General features: G+C 51.0%; 1 protein-coding gene across 1 annotated transcript; it reads right to left on the bottom strand.

Moving 5' to 3' along the window:
* Positions 1-550: 550 nt before the first annotated feature.
* LOC147646097 (uncharacterized) lies at positions 551-14,236 on the bottom strand. Its single transcript, XM_086873948.1, has 15 exons — positions 13,960-14,236; positions 12,255-12,292; positions 11,698-11,829; positions 10,081-10,215; positions 9,467-9,808; positions 8,931-9,020; positions 8,360-8,531; positions 6,815-6,878; positions 6,070-6,118; positions 5,579-5,691; positions 4,869-4,986; positions 4,082-4,181; positions 3,421-3,617; positions 1,933-2,070; positions 551-816 (listed from the first exon to the last, which is right to left on the bottom strand). The coding sequence occupies exons 1-15, from the start codon at positions 14,225-14,227 to the stop codon at positions 715-717; spliced, it is 2,058 nt and encodes a 685-aa protein (XP_086730074.1). The 5' UTR covers positions 14,228-14,236; the 3' UTR covers positions 551-714.
* Between the last annotated feature and the right edge of the window lie 10,460 nt (positions 14,237-24,696).

Below are 24,696 nucleotides of genomic sequence, written 5' to 3'. Positions count from 1 at the left end.
CCTCTACCGAGGCTCAGGCTTCTCCGGGCTCTGCCAGGGCTCTGCTGGGGCTCCAGCCTGGCCAAGGCCGGGCCCGCTCTCACCTCACAGGCGCTGACAGCTCTGCACCACAGGAGACCTTGCACAGCACCCTCACTGCTCTTTCTGCTTTCTCTCTTCAGCCAGACTCTCCTCCAGCCAAAGAGATTTCTCTTAGGGATAAAAATCCAAGTGGCAGGAAGCCAAATACTCTCGAATCACATGTGCACAGCCTGCATCTGCACAGGATGTTTGCGTTGCACCGCTCCTCCTTTGGTTTTTCCTGCAAATGCCATTGCTGTTTCTGCCTCAAATAGAAATGTCACAGCATTCTGGCAAAACTTGGCCAATTGGCCATATTCCAAAGGCAGTGTGGTCTGGAGAGGATGAATGAAGAGGAGCCTTCCCCCCTTACAAACTGTACCAAAGAAGCCATCAATGTCACTTTCCACCTCTAAGAAAAAACTGACAATTCAGAAGGAAATGTTGAGCTTTCTCACAGGGTCAGAAGGAGAGAAATGTTCCAAAGGAGTTGAGATTTTAGAAATTTTATTTAAAATCCTACTCTACAATCCTACACTACAAACCTACACTACCATCCTGCACTACAATCCTACTCTATAATCCTACTCTACAATCCTACTCTGCAATCCTACTCTATAATCCTACTCTAAGTTGGTCATGGAGAAGACAGTTCTAAATTAATTGTTGCATTCCTGCCTCCTCCTTCCACTTCTTCACAGCAACGATGAGAGGTGCCAGGCTGGACCCAGGCATGGCCGATGTTATAAATTGATGCTGCAGAAAGGAAAAGAAAACAACAAGAAAGCATGATTTTCCAAGCTAAGAGCTTCAAAGGCAGGGGAATACTTTTTAAATGAAAAGGGGATTGAGTCAGAGTAGGTCAGGAGCATGGGGCAAGAGTGGCACAGGTTGCCCCAAGAGCTGGTAGGAGGCCCATCCCTGGAAATATCTGAGGTGTGAGTATCCTGATCTCTTGAAAGATGTCCCTGCTCATTGCAGGACACAGACTAAATGACCTTTCCATGTCCCTGTGTGTTAGTTTGAGATGAATTGACATTTAGGGAAAGAAGTAAGAAACCCCGCACGGAAGTGATTTCTTTGAGAGAAGCTGCTGGGAGCTTCCTCTGTGCCTGAGACAGGCCAATGGCTGGCTAGTTCTGAGAACTGACAACATTTTGCACCATTTAGAAATGAGATGTGCCTGTGTGATGATGCACATTTTGAAAACCACCAGCCCGGGCACTGGCCCTCTTTGCTTCCGGAGCCCAAAGGTAACGGAGCTCTGCTGAGGCCGGCCCTGCTCGCCCACGGCCTGTGCTCCTGGGGGAGGCCGGGCCAGAGCCCAGCGGCTCCCGGGTGGGGGATGGAGGCTGCGGGACCCCGGCCCCAGGCTGGGCCAGGCCACGGCTGCTGACATCTTGCCCACACTAAACCCTCTCCCCGGCGTGCAGCGACGGCTCCAGGCCGAGCCTCCCCTCCCAGCGGCTCCCGGGCAGAGAGAGGGGCCCAGCACAGCCTGAAATCCAACACCGTGACTGCCATGACCTGGCTAAGATTGAACCCTTTCACTGCACAGATGAGACCTTTCTTTTTCTTGTGGGCCTGATAATAAAATTTGTTATTCCTTTGAAGTTTGAAGCCTGTTTTGCCCTTCTCCTAATCCATAGCTCCCAGCAAGAAATGAGTAAGTGCCCTGGTGATTTTAGCCAGGGCTAAAACCCAGCACTCCCTGCCAGCCCAGCCCAGTCTAGGATTGCTCCCCACTGTCAGCTGAACAGCACCAAGGTTGGAAGGGAGGAGGATGGGGGCTCATCTGATGCCTTGGATTTCAGTGGAGGAGGAGCCCATCCCTGGGACACTGTTTCACCTGCAGCCCTTTTGGCATTTTACCTGCAGCAGCTCCTTGGCAGACCAGCGCTGCGCCTCGCCTTTCTGCAGGCAGCAGCTCAGGAAGTCACGCAGCAAAGGCGAGAATTGCTCGGGCTGCCGCAGCTGTGGGCTCCCTTCTGTGGCTATGTGGAATTTAGCCTGGAGAAAAAGGAAACACAAGGCTCCACCTGCTTCTTTCCCATCTGGAACTGCTCTCCCAGAGCCCATTGTTCCAGCTCCACTCTGCAGTGGCAGTTTTTGCCCTGGCAGAGAGGCAGAGATGACTTTCCCGTAGCATTTGGATGACAACTTTCCTGTATCATGAAAAAACCCAAGCCCCAAAGCCACAGCTTTGCCAACATCCAGCAGATCTTGCCTTGGCAGCTGATTTCATTGCCTGCTCTAGTTAGGGGCAACTACATCAGCAAATACATGTTTCCTTCTCGGAGGATTCCCAGCAGCTTGGCAGCCTTTTTGGAAGAGGGATTTTGCTATTCTAACTAACTCTACTATTTCCAAGGATTCTTACATGAAAAGAATCTCTGCAGTGCTTGTTGGTCCCTTAAGCACAGCTGCCATAAAACAAAACTCATCAGGCTTTTTGTCCTGTTCTTGAAAATGATGGTAATTGGAAGAAAAGAAAGGAAATGCAGCAGGTGTTCCTCAGGGAAGGAAACAAACCTTTGGAATCTCATTTTCAACACAGACACATTAAGATGCCTCCACAAATGTATTGGGTTGAAAATGCCTGTTTGGGCACACAGGAGCCACCTGCAGCTCTGTCTCTCAGCACTCTGAAAATTTCAGGTTCCTTTATGTGGCAAAAGGAAAATATTCATGGTGAAATCAGAAGTGTCATCCCTGTGGTAACCCTGTGCTCGTTGGATTCTCAAGTCAATGCGTTAACGCTGTGCCCATCCCAGAAGGTGCCAGGAAACAAACAGGAGGTTTTGGCAGGCTCTCCCCGTCACCAGGCTCCAGCTTGGTGATATGGAGAAAGTGGCTTGGGTTAGGAAAGAAGGTGGTCACTGAGTGTCTCAGCAGCACTGCACAAGAAGCAGAAGAGACTCTGGCTTTACAGCCTCATCTCCAGGTTTCAGGCAAGTTTCCCTGTGAGAAGAATGGGGGTGCACCTCTTCTCTCAAAAGCACTGTTTTAGAAACTTGGTTTGGTTTGAGTTTCCTTGCTTCATTTCTGGAAAGATAACAGCAGCTCTGAGATGCTTGTTTCCTATTCTTGGGGCCATCTACACAGCCAAAAGAGCTGGAACGACTTCTAAGGCAAAGCAAAATGCTGCCTGAGAATGGAGATGGTTTGGGTGAGGTAAGGCTTGAGTTCCCCCAGTGCTGCAACCAAAGCTCCAGCAGATGCTGATGTGCTGCAGGGCCATTTGTAGAAGGGGCCTTGGTGGAAGTACTTCCAGCAGATGGCCATGGGATTTTGTGCAGTGAGCAGAGAACACGGGACAGGTGAGAAAGACAGCGGGATCAGAGAGTATTTGCTCCTTACCGATCGAGCAGTGAAACTGTCATAAGGAGTTTTTTGTTCGGCCATTTCAATTGCCACAATTCCAAAAGACCACACGTCCACTTTGGGGCCATATGGTTGACGCTTCACCACTTCAGGTGCCATCCACCAAGGAGTCCCGGTCACCGAGCACCGCTGATTTTGCTCAGGGGTGAGCTGAGCAGAAAGGCCAAAATCAGCTGAGGAGAAAGCAAAATACTCTTTTAATTTTAATACTCTCAATTAGGAAACCAAGCCAAAGAATTCAGCGGTGGAAGTTTGAGAATGTGCAGTTGAATTTCCTGGACAACACTCCCTGCTCTCTTTCCTTAGGGCTTTAGCCAAGGAAATATGAATTGGCTACTTCAAACATCCCCCCATTTTTTACACTTCCTCCAGCAGTGCCTTTTGTTCCCCTGAAGGTTTAGATTGTAGTTCCCTCCCTCTGGAAGGAACACACACAGACACACACAGAGCAATAGCACTCTTGGCTGCTTGTGGCTCCTTGTCATAGCTGTGTGCACCCTGCAACTGTGCCTTCAGCCCACAGCAGGGGGGACCCCTGCACTGCCAGCAGCAGCATTTTTGGGGAGCTGGCAGTCACTGAAAGCAGTCCCACACCCCCCATTCCTGGAATGCTGAAGCTGAGCAAGAATACACTGACCCAGCTTGACAGAGCCGTCGGTTCTGAGAAGGATGTTGTTGCTCTTGACATCTCGATGGATCACGTGGTTGGAGTGAAGAAAATCCAGTCCTTGCAGGCACTGAGAGAGAAAAGAGAACCAGGGGGGCAAAAAGTAGTGCTGTGAGTTCATCGCACAAGCAAGGAAACAGCTGTGGAAGGTTCCCTTTGCAGGGGAATGGGGAGGAATGGCAGAACACAGCGCCATTGAGAGCAAGAGCCTGCTGCTCCCACAGGAGCAGAGCAGAACCTTTCTCAGGAAAGGCATGTCAGCTTTTGAAAGAGCACCAGCAACTGCTGTTGTAGACTGTCCCCTGCAAAGCAGCCAGGGTGACTGCAGCTGCAGTGCATGTGCTCAGAAGCAAACAGCATTTGGGCTGCACTACTATCCTGTTCAGCTGAGGACTAAAAGAAATTAGTCTCTCTTTTTTTTCTTTCCTGTTTGTTTCAAATCCTGCCAGCACACCTTTGCTTTAGAGACAAGGAATGTAGTGCAGACAGGCAAAAGTTTAGCTAGGCAAGGTGGAGAAGTGCAAATGCCAATGCAAGAGACAGAGCTAGAATACAAGAGCAGGGGATAAGAGTACAGGAAGTGAGTCCAGTGAGTGCAGGGGCACTGGCAGACAGTTCCCTTGAGATGCTCTTGCTTGCCCATAGCCTAGCAGCAACACAGAAACCAAGCCTGGCCCATGAAATCCCTCCCGTTCTGAGTCCCTGTTTCCCAGCCAATGCAGCTCAAGGCCTGGGAAGCACAGATGGGATCCCTGACCTCCCGACTGACAGCTGCAATCTCTCCTTCAGACATTTGAATCTCATCGATGAGATCTCTCAGAGTGCCTCCGTCCATGTACTCCATCACCAGCCAGAGTTCCTCATGCACAAGGTAGCTGAAAAAAGGAAACAAGGCCATGCAGGTGAACATGCACAGCTAGGTTGGTTTTTCGCTTGAGTCTTGTTTCTGGGTCCCTTGGAGACAAGGGCAGAAGTAAAGGCATAGACATTGCCTCTAGGCTGTGCAGTGTTTGCAGTCTGAGCTGTCTCAAGGAGAAAGGCAGTTTAGGAAGAGCCCAGATAAAAAACCTGTCATGCATGGCATTTCTGGAAATAAGCACCTAGTCTTCCTGGCATGCACAGCAATGGGAAAGAGGGGCAGCAATGCAAGGGCAATCCTCTCTTGGATGGTTCATCAGCATTTAAGAAACTTGAAAAACTCAAGCCCAAAGAACTGTGGAGGCAATGAACTTAGAAGGTATTGAATTCTTAAGATAGGGCTGATGCAGGGTTTTGAACAATTTTCAGTCTGCATTTGCCAGGGTGGATTCATGCAGACAAAATGCAGTCTCTTCCCATCCATTGGAGATAAGTAGAGAAATAATCATTAACAACTCTATTTCCTGCCACTGACCAAAGTGGGGTTTTAAGCTCTCATGCTTGTAGTATGTAAACAAACATTCAAGGGATAGGACCTTGACCACTCACCTGGCTAAGTAATTCACGATCCTGGGACTCCTATTACTCTCCATGATCCTGATTTCATTCATGGTTAATATCTTCCTACTCACTCCTTGCACATTTATTTTCTTTATGGCCACCTCAAATGACATTGAAAAGGAGTAATTTGAGAAAATTGGTAGCATGAGACTACAACACACATGGAGGAAGTGATTTTGGAATGGCACAGCCAAGCTGAGCCAAAGTGCCTTGTGATTAGACCTCATCACTGGAGTAATTAGGGAGTGACATTCCAACAGCCCATTTCTCTGCTCCCTTGGGGGCCAGTTACAGGACATGTGGCCACTGGCGATTTGCCTTGTCCACAAAGCCTGTTCCAAGTGCAATTTGCAGGCTGGCTCCAGTCTGTGCTTCTTGTGCCTTTTCAGCACAGCTCTACTCAAAGCTCCAGCCACAGCTGTCAGCAGTGGGGAAAGGCCTGGAGAGCAGCAGAGGCTGCAGGGGCTGTTGACATTTACCTCTCCTCCTGTTGCAATGTCAAGTGCTCTGGAAACCTCTCCAAAACCCCTAGAAACAAAACAGCAGCAAAGAAAGGAGAAGCCATTTAGATCTTGCACTGAAAGCCAGTCCAGACAGGAGAGCTCTGCTGTAAATGCCTAAAAGCTGCAGGTTGCAGGAGGGGTCTGCCAGAAGGCAGATGATGCATTTTCCCCTCAAGTGCCTGGGCACTGGGCCTGTTCCTGAAGCCTTGGGCTTTACTGCCTCAGCTCCAAAAGGCAGCTTATTCCTTCATCTCGGGTGTCAGCTTCTAAACTGTGCAATTCTAATCCTGAGCATGGAGTATTTCCTTTAGCAAACTCTTGGAGAGAAATGTTCCTGAGAACTGTTATCTGACAGCTCTCATTGGGGGTAGGTTGTGCTTTCAGGCAAGCAAGATTCTTCTCCTTTCATTAGTGTGGCCAGATGATTTGGAGACATCCAAAAATGCGAAGGAAATGAATCCTGAGCTGTCCCACACTTGAGAGACAAGCAGATTTACCAGGTTCTGTTCCTTGCTGCAGGCAAGACCTTGGCAGCATGGAGATGTCTTTGACAATGCCTTCTGAGCACACTTGACAAATTCTGGCCAGTACTGAGACATGGGGCAGACTAAGCCCGCTGTCTAAACATTTGGACAACCTGTCTGACTTCCCACTTGATGGATATTCCCCCAGTGAAACCCCTGGCCCATGGCTGTGTAGAAGTGACTGTGGTTGGACTCACCCGCTGCCAAGACTTTCCAGTTCGATGTATTTTGTGATGGGATTTTCCTTGTTCACCATTCTCCCTGAGGGAAACAAAATGCAAGATGCTGACTTTCAGGCAGAGATCCCAACTTGCAGGAGATGCCAAAGGCAGCCCCGCTGTCTGGGGCTCTGAACCCTCTGTGGTCAGCTGGGCAGCAAGCACAGCAGCAACAAGACAGGCAGTTGTGCAGTACAAATGGGCAGCAGAGAGACTGATTTTGTCCAGTCCTTGGAAGGAAATGAAGCGCAGAGAGCACAGCAGGGCACAGCACAAGGCTGGCAAAGGCCAAGCATGAGCACTGACAAGCAATGGCAAGAAGACACAGCCGGCCTGAGCCCCTGACAAGCTGTGGCCCCCGTTCAGGACACAACAGCATTGCCTTGGAGATCAGACACAGCCAGGTGCAGATCAAGGCCCTTTTGTGTCCCAGCAGGTGAAGGTAGACACCAAATCAGCTGGGATCTTTTCTCAGCCCCACCAGGTCTTTTCTGAGAGCACAGCACTGGCAGCTGTCATGGGCAAGAAGCAGATTAAATGGGTTGTGCTGCAGAATCACAAAGGGCTTGATGTGTTTTCCCAGAGACTGATCTGAGCAGGGCTTGGGCCAATAGGTAGGATTCTAAGAGTCATGGGAATGGCTGGGAATCAGGGATGAAAAAGTGCCATGGATCTGAGGAATACACAGCACAGGGGCTGCAGGCTCGCTCCTGAGAAATGCCTGCAGTGCTGTTTTATCTGATCACACCACGTGGATGTGTCTCTTGGACACATCTTTATAAAAATAAATCTGGGATATTAATTACAGATTGTGGCACAAGTATCTGTTTCTTCATTGTGGGCCCAATGAAAACATCTCTTGCTCTCTGTTTCTGCTGTCACCTGATGTTCTTGCAAAGGAATCCTCACTGACAAAAATACAGCATTCTCATAAAAACCTTGTAGATGTAGTAGAGGCAATAAAAACAGTCCTAATAATGACACCACTAAAACCCATGGGGCAGAACAGCCCTTTCAGGATGGAGAAAAAAAAAAACTCTACCAAAAAACCCCAAATCCGAAACCAAAAAAGGATAAAAACTGAAAACTAAAAACGGAACCCCAACAAAAAGACAAAACCCCAAATCCAATCAATATCTCTGAAGTCTTTTGGTTCTGACGACTGGTGGGAAGTCTGGAGTCTAAGGAGAATCTAGGAATCAAATATTCTGTTCAGTTTGGCCACTAGCACACAGAACTTGCATAGATCATTTGCTGTGCCACAGCCTTCTGCTGATCCAAGAACAATTCCTGCTGCTGCCTTTAGTGGCAAGGGAATGCCAGGCAAAGCCGAGCCAGTCCAAGCTGCCCTCAGAGGCAGCAGGAACAGCCAGAGCGCTCTCTCGCTGCCTCAGAGCACAGCAGTTCCTGTGGGGAGTCCTAAATGTCTCTGGGACACCAAAGTGAGGAGGATCATTTGCTACAGCTCTGCTGGCACGTGCACACAATACACTGTCCCTCAGACAAGAAATACACCAGACGTACTCAGTTGCTCCACGAAGTTTCCCAGGCTCTCCTGGAGCTGAGCAGCAGATGTGTCACTGCTGGAAATGGACAAACTGCCCCGGCTCCACTGCTCAGCTTGGGCAACAAAGGCTCCTTTAGATGCTGCTGCTGCTGCTGCTGCAGCAGATCGAATGGAAGAGCCTGTGTAGATCTGCGAGAAGAAAGGAGTTTGTGTCAGAAAGCTGGCTGGCAGAGATTACCCCGAGTTCCCTTTTCAAATGCAAGCCCTTAGGAAGTTGCTGTTAGCCACATGCAAAGCTCATCAACTGGATTTTTTGGATGCCCACTTCTGGAACCAAATGGTCAAAACGCAAGGTTGGTTTTAATCAAGTTGATGGCCAGTTTCATATTCCATTTTCCTGGATTTTCTGAAGGATGACTGCAACAACGACCATTGCACTTCCTCCCAAGGATCCCTTTCCCCCTCCAAGGGCTGCAGACACATTTGCAGCTCCTTGTTCTAATGTTGGAGCTCCTCCCCCTCAGTCCTCTTTTCCTGCACCATCTTCAGAAGGTGCTCAGCCTGCAGCACTTGTGCTTGGGACAGTACCTGTGCCTGCCGCCGACCTTGGGGCTCTTCATCAGCCGGCATTTGCTGGAAGCCTTCGCAGGCTGCCAGGTGAGATATCAACACGTCCACCTCAAGTCAAAGAGAACAAAGCAGTCAGAGACCACAGCTTGTCCCTGTGTGCCAAGGCTCATTGACTGTGAGCAAAGGGAAGGAGCAGGACAGCAGCAGATTCACCAAGGGATACAGACAGCTTGCAGCTTGTATTCCAAATCTGTCTGGGGGACTGTGTTCACTTGCAAAAAGCCCTGAAGAAACAAGGAGAGCAGGAGCAGGCCAGCAGGAATCCCTTGAGATGAGTGCTGGCAAAAGGGGCAAATGACTGGTGCCACTGTCCAGGGCAGCAGCTGAGATTGAGCACAGCAGGAAATGTCCTTCCAAGCAGCTGGGATAGACACTACAGCAGGATGGCACTGAGAGGCATCAGCCCAGCCCCCTGCTGCTCTGCAGAGGAAAGGCAAGAAGGGCAGAAAGCACCAGACTGCAGTGACTGCTGTGCCTATTGCTCTTTCACTCACTCGATTTTCTAGAGCCTCTTGCTGCTGAGCGAGGAGATGGAATTTCTCTTCGATGATTCTCCTTTCTTCCTCCAGCCTGTTCTCCCTTGCCCTGATCCTAGCCTCAGCTTCCTGCAGCTCTGCCAGAAGCTCCTCATCAGAGGCCTGTGAAGAATGACAGAGAGGAATTTCCATGAGTGGAGTGTCTGCCACTCTTTCACTCACCTGGTTCTGTTGATTTCCTCTCTGCCAGGGGAGATTCATCTCCTCTTGGATGCTTCCGTCTTCCTCAGGCCTCCTCTTCACTGCCATGATGGCCCTCGGAGCTTCAGGCAGCTCTGCCTGGGGCTCTGCCTCGATGTTCTGTACACACAAATGGAGAGCAAGTGCCTGGGAGCTGCCATCAGGCTCAGCTTCTTCCTCAGTTTCAGCCTCAAAATCACACTCATTCAGTCACTTCTTTCTGCTTCCCTACCCACCTCTGCTTCCACTGTAACCTCCTGTCCCGCTGCTGATCTCTGCAGAGGCTCTTTGCTTTCAGGGCCTCTGGCACTCGTGGCCTGCTCAGTCCCAAGAGCTGCGTTTTATGCCCCTCTTCCTGCCCTTCACTTTGTCCCCTGCTGAGTCAGCCTTACCTGGCCATTCTCCAGTGGCTCTTCCACCTGCTGCCCCAGCTGCTCTTCCTGCTCTTGGGCTGGGAACAGCTCTCCCTTAGGCTGGCACGGCTGTCCTGATAAAACAATCTGCTCCTGCTCTTTCTCTGGATGGACCTGCAGAGAAAGCAAGAGAAGATGGGCTTCAACTTCTCATCCAACATTTGTGGGCCAAGACTCAAAGGCTGATGGGCTCCCACGTTCCCAAAGCTCTGTGCTGCTGCTCTCCTGCCTTGTTCTCTGCCTGTGGGGAAGCACAGATTCCAAAGTGACCCTGGCAGTGCAATCAGGGCCCATCTGGCACTGAATCTCCAACAGACTCTTGGGCAGCTGACAGGAAATGTGGGGCATTTCTCAAGGGCCTCCCTCCCCTTCTGCTGTGTCCTGCTTGTCTCTCCCTAGTGACTGACAGCCAGCCCTGTCCCACAGCTCCATCCTGGCTCTGCAGGGGCTTCCTGGGTGAGCTCAGCCCTTGGGAGAGACACTGCTGGAGTTCATGTTCTTTTCAGGCCTGCACTGCCACTCCTGCCCCTCTGACATCTACACTCTTGTTAGAAATCCTGCTCATTCAGGAGACAAGGATGTGTGCAATTGGATCCTCTGCTGCAGGTCAGAGAGCCTCTATGGCCACCTCAGGATATGGAAGAGGACCAAGGTGTTTCTCCTCCCTCTTTTGTCAGCTGAGAATTCTGAGTGGCACTGACAGAGATCCTCAAAAGGCCCCACCAACAAATTAATTGACACACCCCTAGGGATGCCAATGAAGGAAGCCATGGGTCATGTAATGCATGTATGACCAAAGTCACCAAAAACCACCTAAACCATGGAATTGTCCCACCTCACTAGCACAGGTAGAAATTTAGATGTTAAACAGGGAGTGTCAGGACAGAAGAGGCAGGAGGAGGAAAACAGCTCTGAGGAGAAAAAACAACCATCTCTAAAGGGGTTCTTAGCAACAAAAGACAGCACTCAAGGACTTGCAGCTTTGCCCCCACACCAGGCTCCAATGCAGTTTCCAAAGCTGCAGACTTCACCACAAAACGTATCAAGAGAAACTTGCCACTTGTGGATTTTGCCTCAGAAGAAGGGTTCAGAACTACACAGTTTGTTTCTTTGGCCACACAGGACAAGAATGGCTGGCCACAGCTTCATGGACAACACAATCATCTCTTTGCAGCTTATCAAAAGCCAAAAGTCAGGTGGCCTAAAAGACTCTGCAGAAGTGAAGAATTACTCAAGGAAACTGCAGAACACTTCTCCAGGTCATGCAGAGATTTCCAAAAAGGGACAGCAAACAAAGCAAGCCCTGTGAGCCCCAGAAATGCCGTGTGAGCCCTTGGCCATGGCTTGGCAGAAGCCAAGAGACAGAGCTTCCCTGAGCCAAGCAGCCAGCTGCTCACCCGCAGGCAGCAGCGCTTTGGGGCCTCAGCACGACGGCTCAAAGCCCAATTTCCAGCTGCCACGGGATGGGGGAATGGCTGGGTGCTGGCAGGACTCCAGCACTCAGCATCCTCAGCCAGCAACAGCAAGTGCTGGCTGCTCAGAAACTTGCAGCTCTGCCTTGCACTAAAGACAGCAGCACCCAGCACTGGCACTTACTGTCTGGGCATGGTCAGGCTGGGCTGTGACCACAGCTGGAGGCTCGTGCTCCTTTTGCTCATTTTGCTCCTCTTTGGCCTCTTCTCCAGGAGCAGAGGGAGCCACAGCAGAGTCTGCTCTTGCTTCTGGGCTCTGTGGACAGATGGTGGAGTTAGGGACAGGCAGCTCCCTATCATTTAGAACCTTATTTCTCTTCAGCTCTACCAAGCACAAATCATCAGCTTTGATAGCAATGGGATTCTAAGTCTCTCCAACTAAATCAAAATGGGTTAATTCAGCCAGGCTGCAAATAGCTCTGAATTAGAGAGTTCACCCTGGCTACTATCAGCAAGCAACGTTCTCTCTGCAAAGCTGAGCTTTGAGTTCTTTTAAAGCTCTGCAATGGAAAATTAGGAAATAGCCAACAATGCCTTTGCTATTGCTGTTGTAAACATGGAAATGGATCTTCTTTCAGCCCACCCAGCTGGCCCTCTGCACTCTACTGCCACAGGCCAAGCTCACAGTTCCCTGCACAATTCTGAAACACCAGGAACATCAAATGTTCCTTTCTGACTCACCTCAGGATCGGCACCTCTGAACACACGGCTCACATGACCTGCAGTGGGCAAGGAAAATGAACCAAATTCTTTGAGAAAACTGGAGAGAACCGTGGCCTATTTAGAACAGCATCTGAGAAGATCTCCCAGTCTGCATTTTCAAAGGTGTCCTGCTTGACTGGTGTGGTTTAAAGCAGCAACTAAAAAATCACTAGAAAACTTATTTATTTCTTGCTGTGAGATATGGATTAGAACAAGAGCAAAACAGGCTTAAAACTTAAATGGAATAAAGAAAGTTTATTTACAAAAACTACAAGAATACGAAACCAGAATAAAACTTCCAGAACAACCCTTTTCTCCCCCACTACCCAGCCATTCTCTTGTTTACATGACAACATAGAGACAAAAATACTTTGGAACTTTGGTGTTTACAACAGTCCCAATTCCTGCTAGAGTCTTTTCATCAGTCTTTGTAGAGAAACAAAAGTCTTCTTCTGCATTCTATGGAGTTTTTCACAAGAAAATGATTTTTCTTCATAGCTTTCTATTTCTCTGATGCCAGCTGCCGGGAAATCTGCCATCAGTTATCTCCTCCCATTTGCCATCACTCTGAGGTGTGTTATGGGTCATGAGTCTAGGGATGTCATTTTTAAGAATGACTTATTCAAAGACAAAAGTTCTCTTTATCTGTTTTTGTGAGCCCCCCTGGAAACAGAAGTTTTCTCTTTTTGCTTCTTAAAAGCCACAAATCTTCAACTCTTACTTCTCCCCCTCTGTTCCAGCATCTCACAGTGTCACAACTACTTCATCATTTGCTCAAAATCCACACTTGGAAACACTCCGTTCCTCCCAATATACTCTGTCACGAATTAAAGGAGTTTTTATTCAGAAAACTACTGTCCATCTCCATAGCTTTAACAGAAAAATATTTCAGCTTATTAAAAGCATCTCCTTCTTTCTCTTCCCCCTCTAAATTTATTTTTTTTCATCACTGTCTTTGATGGGCTGATGGTTGATCACTCCCTCTCTCTCTCTCTCTGGAAAAAAAGGATTAATCTGCAAGTCTCATGCAGGTGGTAAAAGAGTTAAAATCTTGCTAAAGCTGCAGATGTTGATGGTGTCAGGTTTCAGTTCAGTGGCAGAAACTGCAAACCAAGTCAGGCTGGCCGGCTCCGCTTCTCCCCCCACCCCGCCCTCTGCAGCCTTGTCCGGCCTGGAGGGGGGGAGGAGGCCGAGACAGAGCCCTGTGACCTCGTCAGAAACCAGAAACCAAAGAGAGCAAGAAATTCCCGGCCTCACACCTTCAGGTGCTGTTCAAAGGTTGATCTCACTTCTCAATAGTTAAAACCGCTGCCAATTCTCACCCATGGCCAGGAATTAGTCAGGAGAAAAAACTCCCATCAGCCTCCAGCAGTTTCAACTTCCCCAGCTCTCAGAGCTATCTTAAAAGTAAAGTCACCCCAAGAGATTGAGCCAGCAAAGTGAGGAAATGCCAGACTCTGCTGCCACAGGCTCTCCCGTGGAGGGAACAGAAGCCCTGCAAATGCTGCCCGCAGCCCCCTGGCTACAGACACCCCGTGTTTTGCTGAAGGTGTTGACAGGAGCTTTACCAAACCAGGGGCATCCTCATGGTCTTTGTGTTTCAATAGCAACCTGGTCACTAAGGAAGAGCAGGGAGACCTACAAAAGCCAGCTCAGGTTCCAGCCAGGGAAAACCTCTACTTACGTGCCAGGTTGGTCAGGAAATAGCCAGAGTAGCCAATGACATAGATGGTGCAAATGGCAGCAGCGAGCTGCTCAATCATTTTTGCCAGTTTGCACACTCTGCTCCACCACAAGAACAAACAAGGCTCCTGTGCAGTGTGCAGCTGCCCACTGACAAACGCCTCAAGCAGGAGGATGCTCCTGCACTGAGCAAGCCCAAGAGCTGCTCTGACCCTGAGGCCTTCCGTGCACCAAGGCAACCTTGGGATGTCACCACGACAAGGTGGCATCCATGCCCTGACATCACAAAGCCAATGCTCTGCGCTGCTCTGGGAATTGATGCAGAGCAACCCAACCTTCCCTACAGCAAACACAAAATTGCCTGGCAGGTTCTCCTCTGTCACAAAGGGTCACAAATCCTTTGCTGGGCTGTGGGAAATGGAAAGACAGAAACTTCCACAGATACTGAAGGGTTTGATTGACAGCCTTGGAAGGAGCTTGGGTTCATGCAATGCTAAAGGTTCACAGACGCTGAGTCGAGAATTCATAAGCTTATGTTCCTATAGCTGCAAGTAAGAATATGCCATAAGTAAATAAAAAACTGCATTGAGTGAGATGGTGGAGAGATTTCAACTGTAATTGTGTGATTTTATAGAGTAAGCTATGAATCTAAATATTATCCTAAGAAGCACATGTGTGTAGGTGAGCTAGCAGTGTATTGGGTGAAAAGCAGACACAGTGCAGCAGAACTTGGCAAAGGTGAAGGGTGATTAAGTAATAATAAACCTCTTCAATTTAGTGCATTAGCCAAAAATCTCAAATTAGCGAATCTAAGCCATCACTGCACCAGGCTGAAGCTGAGGATCCCCAGCCAAGCTCAGAGGGAGGAGAACACAACATTTGTGGGATCCTTTCCAGTCTGACTTGCTTTAGCTGGAGCCTGGGGGAGGAGAGAGCAGGAGAAGGGTTGGCTGAGTCCTCTCCCCTCTGCCTTGCCCTTCTCTGCTGGATCCTCAGTTCATCCCACACCCACCCCAAGACTCCATCCCCATCCTACTGGTGGTCAGGGGATTAAAGGAGATAAAGAGGAGATTAAAAAAATAGAGAGGAGAGAAAAAGAGAAGTTTAAATGCAGTTTAAATATGAAAGAAATGCACATGTTAGTGAGTGCTGAGAGTTGAAAGGGAGCTGAAGGGTTTGGGAAGGGCCAGGAGCCCGTGAAGGGCTCAGGAGCTGCTGCTGCCGGGAGGGAGGAAATGCACCAATGGCTCCCAGCAGAGTCTGTGCTTTGAGGCTCTTTCCCAAACAGCTGCAGGAGGGAAAGCAGCTGAGTTTGGAGGAAGAGTTTTCTGCGGAGGTTTCCTGTTTGGAGCTGTCACAAGCTTGAGCTGCTCAAGGGAAACACGGCTCTGCTTCCAGCAGGGCCCAACTGCCCGGGAGCACAACTTGGTTCCCTGGCCCTGAGCCAACGGGCAGCAGCAGCTTCTGTTCCCTCCTGGCTCTTGTGTCATTTCCAGCAGCACAAGACACACCAAGAAAAGCTCCTCCAGAACATGCCATGAGAAACACAACCTGATTTCATGGCATGAAGGAGCTCTGACAGTCCCACGGGCTCAGGTTTGTTTGTCAGTGAACAGAGCAGGGAAAAGCACAGACACATTCCCTGCACAGGGAATTCACAGGAGGAAAGTGCAGTGCTGGAGGATGTGCTTGGATACAACGTTCCCACGGCAGTTTTGGGGATAAAATCGTCAGCAGAGAGAAAAGAAAAAGTGCTACCAAGGGTGGGCTGGGGAGGGCTGGTGCTTCCCGGGAGGCTCCCAAAGCTCAAGAGGACAAAGCCCAGACCTTGTCCAAGCTGCGAGCTGGGTCTGAGCCAGAAACCAGGGGGTGGCAGAGACATTGCTGCTGAAGGGCTTCAGATTGCCAAAGCTAAAGTGTCCAGGATCAAGGAACAACTTGAAGTTACAGAAGTCCCAGTGCCCACGTTCCACCCCCTCATTTCAAGGTGAAAGCAGAGCTCCATCTGTGACTCTGCTTTTTAATAATGAATGTCAAACTACAACAAAATTTCCTTAGAAAGACCCCATGAAGGTTCACAATGTGAGAGCTCACTCGAGGCAGCCCCAACTCCTGCCCTGGTTCAGTTCCTGTCAAGCCCACTGTGCTTTCCAGCTGCTTTGCTCCAGCTCCTCCCAAATCACCATGAATTCCACTGAACTGAAACAAATCCAAATCCTCGTGGGTCGGGACAAGGGCAGGGAGAGGTCACTCAGGGATCACCATCAGGGCCACAACAGCCCGACCTGGGGAAATGAACTGAACTTAGGACTGAGCAAATCAGACCAGGAGAATGAGGATTAAAATCAATCTTGAGAAACACCTCCTCCCGCTCCTGAACTTTTCTGTCCGGGCCGCTGCTCGAGGGGCACAGAGAGGGGCCCGGCCGTGTCCCTCCAAACCTCCCTGGGAATCACCCCAGAGCCCTCAGGCTTCCTTGTGCCCATCCCCGGGGCCCCTTGTCCCTCCCAATGGCTCCCGTGGCTCTCCCAGTCCATCCCAGCCTCTCCCAGTCCATCCCAGTCACTCCCAGTGACCCCGCCTGTCCATCTCGCCCCTCCGTGCATCTCTCGCCCCTCAGCCAATCAGAGCGCGCCTCTCTGATGACTCATCAGTTGCCGGGCAGATCCACAGAGCCGAGAGCCCCGCGCTGGACTCGGCCCCTCAGTGCCGCGCACTTCATTCCCAGTCCCTCCCAGTGCCACCACAGTCCCTCCCAGTGCCACCACAGTCCCGCCCAGTGCCATCACAGTCCCGCCCAGTACCACCACAGTCCCTCCCAGTGCCACCACAGTCCCGCCCAGTGCCACCACAGTCCCTCCCAGTGACACCACAGTCCCGCCCAGTGCCACCACAGTCCCTCCCAGTGCCAGCACAGTCCCGCCCACTCCTTTTTAGCCATTCCCAGTCTATTCTTAGTTCATTCCTACTTCACTCCCAGACCTCCACACTTACTTCCAGTGTCCCAGTATCCACTCTCATCTCTTTCAGTGCCATCCCAGTCCCTGCCAGTCCATTCCCAGTCCCTCTCAATGCCACACAACTCGTCTCCCATCTCTCCCAGTGCCCATCCCAGCGTGTCCATCTCGCTGGTGCCCTCCAGCTCCCAGCCCGGCCCCGGCCGCCTGCTCTGCTCCCTGATGGATTTCTCCCCTGCCCACATCCAGCTGAGCTGCTCCCAGGGCCAGCAGCAGCTCTCGGGCCACGTGCTGGCCACTGCCGTGCTCCCCAGCGGGGACTGGAGCCAGCAGCTCCTGGTGCTGCTGGAAACCGCCCCCGGCAATGCGGGCTCAGCTCCAGCTGCCAGGTGGAGCACGGCAGCCTGGAGCACCCCCTGAGCCGGCACTGGGGCACGGCCCGGCCCCCACAGCGCCGGGGGCAGCGGGGGAGGCACTGGGGGGGCCCAGAGGGGGATTGGGCTGTGCTGGGAGGAACTGGGAGGGAGTTTGAGACAGACTGGTTTAAACTGGGGAAGGGATTGAGGTGCTTAGGATGGCTGGGAAGGGGATTAAAGGATGTTGGGGAGGGTGGGATGGGGTTCTGGGGGTCCTGGTGGAAACTGGGAGGGAGTTTGGGGGTGCTGGGTGTCACTGGGAGGGATTTGAGTGAGCCTGGAGTAGCTGGAAGGAGATTGGGGATGGGAAAGCAGGGATTGGGATGAGGTTGGTTGTGCTGGGAAGAGACTGGGAGGAGTCTTGATGAGTCCTGGTGGGGCTGGGAAGGGACTGGGAGAGGGTTTGGGGGTCCTGGGGCAGTGGGGGGAAATTGGTAGGGGGCTGTGGGATCCTGAGAGGAACAGGAGAGGCTCTGCTGGGTCCTGGGGAGGCTGGGAAGAGACTGGCAGTGATTTACCAAAATAGTGATATTGATGCAGTATCAACATCAATCTGTTAATGGACAAAAAAACCTCTCCAACAGTTTAAAGTTACAAAGTGGATGTTTAATCACAGCACTGGGCGAGGGCGGGAGTCACCCCTTAATATGCACTGCAAGTTGACAAAAGATTCCAGTGTGAATTTATTTACAAAAGTCTTGAATATCCAAAATACTAATACATATTAATACCAATACATATGCATAATGCTAACACTTCCCATTCCCCACTTTGGATTAAAATGCACTGTAATCAGTTTAAAATGTCATTACAACTGCGTGGTTGGCTCCCCAATTTGAGGAGGGGGTCGTTTTGGTGAGGAGGGGTCATCAGGAGATGAAGGAAAACGGCTCTTCCTCACTCTCACCTTTCTACCTTTACAATGGTTGACATTACAAATGACATTTGGTACAACTCCAGTTTCCTCCCTTGTGACTTTGAAATGGGTTTCCAGATGTAAGGTCTGTGATCTTCCTGAACCCGTTTATCACTTTCTCTTTTCTCATTATAAGCACCTCTAAACAAACATACAGTGACAAGTAATTTTTTACCTAAGTCCAAGATTCATTATCTCAAATCCTGCTTCTCACTTAATCATTAACTCTAACTAGCTCCAGCAAGGCCTGTCTCTAGCTGAGATCTCCAAATTTTCTAAAATACCTAATTTTTTAAAATTAGTTAGTCCAAAGGAGGTTCCAGAGGGTCCTGGGCAGGCTGGGGGAGACAGAGAGGGTCCTTTGAGGTACCTGTGGGGTCTCTGAGAGGTTTTCGGGGTCCTGACCTCTGCAGTTGCCCCAGGGACGCCATGAAATGCCACCTGCAGTAAGATGCTGACGGAGATTGGAGTCTCCATGTTGGGTTTCGTCTTCCTGGTTCTGGGGCTCAGCATCTACCTGAGCAAGAATGTGAGACGGGGTCCCTCCCCCAAAGCATGTGTGTTCCCTCAGGGCCCCCAAGCCCAGTGTCACCCCCTTTTCTCTGCCAACAGAGCTCCTGAGGCAGCGACAAAAGGTTCTCTAGGATTGAAAGTCAACAAATCCAGTCTCCTCAAGGAATTCCCATTGTTGGTCTGTATCCTGATGGATTTTCATTCCCCTGCTTTCATCCAGGTGCCCACAGGGAGCCAGGAAGATGTGGAGCCTCCCAGCCAGGTGTCTTCCCAACACGCATCACCAGGACCACGGATCACCAGGGCTCTGCCCAACGGGGGTCACTGGGGATCATCCAACGCCCATCCTCCCATGGGGGATGGAGCTGGAGCAGCGCACGAAGCTCTTCCCGCACTCGGGGCACTCGCAGGGCTTCCCTTACTGGTGCCTCCGTTGGTGTTGGGTCAAGTGAGAGCTCTGTGAGAAGCTCTTCCCACACTGGGGACACTTGTAGGGCCTCTCCCCAGTGTGGATGCGCCGGTGGAGAGTGAGGGTGGAGTTGCGGTTGAAGCCCTTCCCGCAGTCGGGGCAGCGGAAGGGGCTCTCGTCTGTGTGAATCCGCTCATGTCTGATGACAGTGGAGCTGCGCTGAAACCTCTTCCCACTCTCGGGACACTCATAGGGCCTCTCCCCAGTGTGGATGAGCTGGTGTTTTCTCAGGTCAGAGCTCCACCCAAAGCTTTTCCCACATTCCAAGCAGGTGTAGGGCCGTTCCCCTGTGTGGATCACCTGGTGTGCCCTCAAGTTGGACCTCTTGCTGAAGCACTTCCCACATTTTCCACACTCGTAGGGCTTTTCCCCAGTGTGGATCCTCTGGTGTTCCCTCAGGTAGGAGATGTAGCTGAAGCTCATCCCACATTCCCCACACTTGTAGGGCTTTTCCCCAGTGTGAATCACCTGGTCCTGGATCAGCTCGCACCTGTACCTGAAACCCTTCCCACATTCCAAGCAGTTGCAGGGCTTCTCCCCACCATGAGGCTTCTCCCCCAGCTCTGAGCTCCGGCTGGATCTCTGGCCATGTTCCTGGTATAGGGGGGATCTTTCCTCCTCGCAGCTCCCTGGGCTGGGTTTGCAGACCCTTCTCATGCGGCTTCTCCAGGGCTTTTCCACCTCCTCCATCCAGCCACGGCTTAGGAATGAAAAATCCTGGTTTGGGGAAAAAACAAGAGGAGAGCACTTTGGGCTGGGGGTACCTCCTTGCCCAAGGTGCTCTCAGGAAGTCACTGGGCATCTTGTGTCTGAAAGAACCTCCAGGACACCAAGATTCAGCACCAACATCCTCCAAACATCAAAAGAGATCAAAAACTTCCAAAACACCAAAAAGCTGATATCCTCCCAAAATAGAAAGATTCAGCCCCCACAAAAAAACAAAGCACCAACATTCAGCCCAATAAAGCTCAGAAACACCAAGATTCAGCCCCGTGAAAATCGTGCATCTCCCTGCCCGGGCACTCGCTGCATGGGGGGTGAGGGGGGCAGTGAGGCTGGGCCGGAGCAGGGGGTGCCTGAGAGAGGCCCCGAGCCCGGCAGAAGCCCCTGCACAGCCATGCAAGCGGCTCCTGGCCGGACTCGGGGATCCCCCTGGCCATCCCCGCTGGAGCAGCCTGGTCCTGAGGGACTCTGGCCCCTGCGAGGGACCCCAGGCTGCAGCAGGACAAGGATTCCTGGCCCTCAGGGGGAGGCAGTGACATGACCTGACTGTGACCCCCATCCCTGTGCCTCTGGGCGGGGAGGGGGACGGAGAGGGGCACAAAGTTAAGCCCGGGAAGGAGGGACAGCTGGGGGGAAGATGCATTTCCGTAGGAATTACTTTACTTCTCGTTTTCTTGTTCTGACACGTTTGAGAATAAACTCAATTAATTTTCCCAAGTCAGGTGTGCTGTGCCCGTGACCAAGGATTGAACTGTCCCCACCCTCATCCCGACCCCCGAGCCTTTCCTTGAGTGTTCTGCTCCCCGCCCGGGACAGGAAGGAGAGTCACAGAGTTTTGGCCTCGCTCCGGCATGCCCTGCTCCATCCCGGACTCACCCCCAGCTCGCAGCGCCCTCAGCTCCCGGGCACCCCGAGCTCCCGGCGCTTCAGCGCAGCGGCGCTTCCTTGGCCTCCTGCCCGGGCCGGGCCCAGCGCCGGGGCCGCTCCTCAGCCCAGGGGGCCGAGGAATGGCGGAGCTCAGCCCAAGGCAGGCGAGGCCGTGCCGTGTGCAGAGCCCGCCGCTGGCTGCGATTGGCTGCTTCTGCCGTCACTCGTGGTTCTGGCGCGCGCTGATTGGGCAGAACGGGGACAAGCCCGGCCCCGCTGGCGCCCCCAGGGCGGCCGTGGGGCAGGAGAGCCGCCATTGCCGGAGCGTCTGTGCGGGCCCGGCAGCGGCGGCAGCAGCGGCCGGAGCCCGGTGAGGCGGCGGCGGAGCTCGGAGGCGGCCCCGGCCATCGCAGGTGGGAGCCGCGCTCGGTTCTGCGGGGGCTCGGGGCTCGCTGCGGGCCCGGGAGGGGGCGGCAGGGGGTTGTGGCGGGTGGCTTGTGCCGTGGCCGGCCCGTGTTGGCCCTGGGCTGAGGGCGCTGCGGGAGCGGCTGCCCGCGGTCTCCTTGCCGCTGGGGCCTCGGCAGGAGGCGGTGGCGGAGCAGCGCTGGCTCGTCCCGCTTCGTGTCGGGAGGCCGGAGGTGGCTGCGCTGGGCCCGGGGCCGGGCGGGAAAATTCCCGGCGCCAGAGGTTTGTGTGGCCCAAGGAGCCAGAGGAGTGGTGTGCAAGTGACTTTATTGCTGCCCAAAGGGAGAGGCCATGAGGCATTTGCCGTGCGCTCTCTCCAGTTGTTGGAGGACGCGGCCTCGTTTTTGTCCTGATTTTCCCGGCCGCATGTCCCTGTCCCTTTGCCCAACACTGGCCGAGGTGCTTGGAAGGTTCAGCCTTCCCGATCCGCCTGCTGCATGTCCTTTTTGTATAACATCCGATGTTCCTGGCTCTGTGAAGTGTTTGTTCTTCTGGAAGTTCAGGAATGTATCGGGACTTGGTCTGAGCAGCAGTCCTTGTCAATTAGTAACATTTTCTGAAACTGGTGATTTCTCCCATTGCTTCCTTATGTGTAAGTCCCTGGCCCCATCTCCAAGCAGATTCACTCATTGCCTCTGTTTTTTCTTCCTGGGTGTTCTTTGTTTTTGGGATTGCTCTCAGTGCCCTCATTCTCTGTCCTTTTGTAGCCGTTTGTGGCTCAGGAGGCCTGGCTGCCACCTGCATCCCCTTGCTCAGCTGCTGAATGAGCTGCACTCAGCAAGGTGTGGTGCATGGTAAAAAGATGAGAGTTGCTGTAGCACATGAGAGGAGAAACAGCATTTGTTTAACCCGTGGTCTGCCAGGGAACCATAAAACTGTGTCCCATTCCCATCCTTTCCACGTTTGAACAAGTACCTGAGCTGCTTTGCTATTTCCTTTGTTATCTGTTTCTGCACCTTTTCCTTGCTGATCTGTTTGCTATCAGCAGTTTGAATCTTTTAACTTTTCCCAAACCTCTCCTTTTTCTGCTAAAAGGTAATCTGATCCCATCCCATGGTGAAATGTTGTGTTCCTCATCTGAGTGGATTGGTTGGGGGGAAGGTCAGGAGCTGGAGCTGTCTGGTTGGTTATTATTTCAATGACATCCTGTAATCTAATTGTGCCATTGAAATGAGAAATGGTTTCTCTGGTACCTGCTATGAATTCATCAGGGTTCCCAGGGTCTGGTCCATGGTGTTGCAGGATTTGTTCTGGTGGTCGTTCGTCTTTTCCCCATTTCTGGGTGCTCCCTCCAGCCAGGGCTGCATCAATTGTCAGCTTTTCTCTCATTAAATCATCACGTACTTGGATTCCCAACTGATTTCCCTGAACTTGTGGTAGCAAATAAACCCCAGTGGTCTGATACACCCTATATAACATAGACAGTGACAGCACATGTTGGAGTGGGGACAGGGATGATTCCCCCCACTTGTTTTAATGAAGTTTTCACAACATTCTCCATTTTCCTTTGCAGCTTAACCAATTTCTGCTGCAGAGTCAGATATCCTCACAATGGGCTGTGCCTTTAGCTGTGCAAATTCCATCTGTGCAAGCAGGCAGAGCTTGGGCTGAGGGGCAAAGGGAATCAGCCCAATTCCTCCTGCAGGCAGGAAGCCCCTGGGCCATTGTGCAGGCTTTGGGCCATCAGTGTTAATTTGCATTTCTAAAGCTCCTCTCCTGGCTGCCTGGAACAAAGCTCTTCCAGGGCAGACATCTCCTGACTCACATGTGGCCCCACACAGAATCTGCTATTTATTTTTTTAAACAATATTTTATTAACTCTTTATCTGTTAAAGCGCCAACTTTAAAGCTCTTCTAGTTTTCAAAGTGCAGCTTAAAGAGGAACATCAAAAAACTCATACCATCATTTTGTTATCACTAAGAGTCAAGTACAAATATAAAACAAAAATGAGAAAGCAATCAAGTGTTTTCTTTTTATTCTCCTAGGACTAAAAACTGATTCTTACAACATTGTCCCAAACAGAACCAACAATATAGAAGTAAAATAATTACAAAAAATTATTCTAACGGTGTAATCTTTTTTCTGAAACTGTAAAAGCAAAAACTCTTCAACAGTGTCTTTAGAGAAATAAGGTGTTACTTGATTCTGGCCAGAATGTGCAACAGGAATAATTTCATGCACACTTAGGCTGGGTGTGCAGAGAAAATCTTTCCATGACACATGAGTTTGACTAGATTTTCCTAAATTTATACATTCTGACCCCATAGAAATCCATTGGTTTAATGTTCATTGGTTTGAAGGTGTGGAGTTATTAGGATTTGGTTTCCTGTTGCAGCCGGATTTCTGTGCCTGTGATGTGAATTAGGTGGGCACTCCTGGATTTCCTGCTCAGCCTTTTCCAGACCAGGTGTCTCCAGCTGTGCCTTGGGCAGTGTCTGGGGTAGGTGTTGGTTGATGTTTGCTGATGGAATCTTTTGGGCTATTCCCAGTCTGTTGAGATGTAAATTTCATCCCTGCTGAGTGGTGGAAAAGAAATATTAAAATTCCTTTAAAAGAAAGATTAAAATTCCTTTCCCCAAGGCAAAGGCAAACCAACTCCCTTCAGAGAAATAGGATTTGAAGCCATTTTCAAGTTGGTCTATTTTGCCAGCAGCTAATCCCAGGCAGGGCAGAGTGTGAGTGGAATTGAGAGGCAGAGTGGAATTGTCCCGGTGCCTTCCCCAGCAGCAGTGGCGAGGGCAGGCACAGAAAGGCCTGAAGCTGCAAGAGTGAGAGCAAGGATTGTCCCGCAGTGGCTGGAGATGGCAAAGGAGGGTGGCCAGGCCGAGGATTTGAGCAGAGGATCTGTGGGCAGGCGCAGGGGCTTCCCCCGCTGGGGAGCCCTGGCTGCTGCTGCGTTGCCTTCAGTGCAGGCTCAGGGGTGGCTGTTTAATATTCCCTTGCAATTCAGATTTCTGAGTCTGGAAGAGCCATGGCTGGGGCATCAATCATTTTATTTTTTTCATTTTGTTAAATTTTGTTCTCTTTCATATGTCTATAAAATTGAGACTATCTGGGGCTAAAGAAGTAATAGAATGCTCAGGCCAGAATAAAGAATCCTCAGTCCAGTTCCTGCAGTTCCCTAATTATCCTAAGAATTGTTCCAGCTCCATTTTTGTCCTGGGAAACATTATTTCTGAGATTCCCTGAACTCTCTCTGAATCAATACACCACAAACCCTGAGTCAAAAATTGTTTTAAATATTTAACCATTTTCTCTACCATTTGCCCTTTGTTTTTTTTCAGATACTGAAAGCTGCTTTTTAGCCTGAAAATGAAGCCATTTCACAGAGGCTTCCTCTACCTCTTCTCCTTGTTTTTCTGACTGGATCAAGTCCTCCACATCCTGCATGAAGCCAGTCCCTGGGGGTGA

Source organism: Cyanistes caeruleus, unplaced genomic scaffold (assembly GCF_971803275.1).
Source record: "Cyanistes caeruleus unplaced genomic scaffold, bCyaCae1.hap1.1 HAP1_SCAFFOLD_125, whole genome shotgun sequence".
Taxonomy (NCBI): Eukaryota; Metazoa; Chordata; class Aves; order Passeriformes; family Paridae; genus Cyanistes; species Cyanistes caeruleus.
This window is presented reverse-complemented; position numbering and strand designations above follow the sequence as displayed.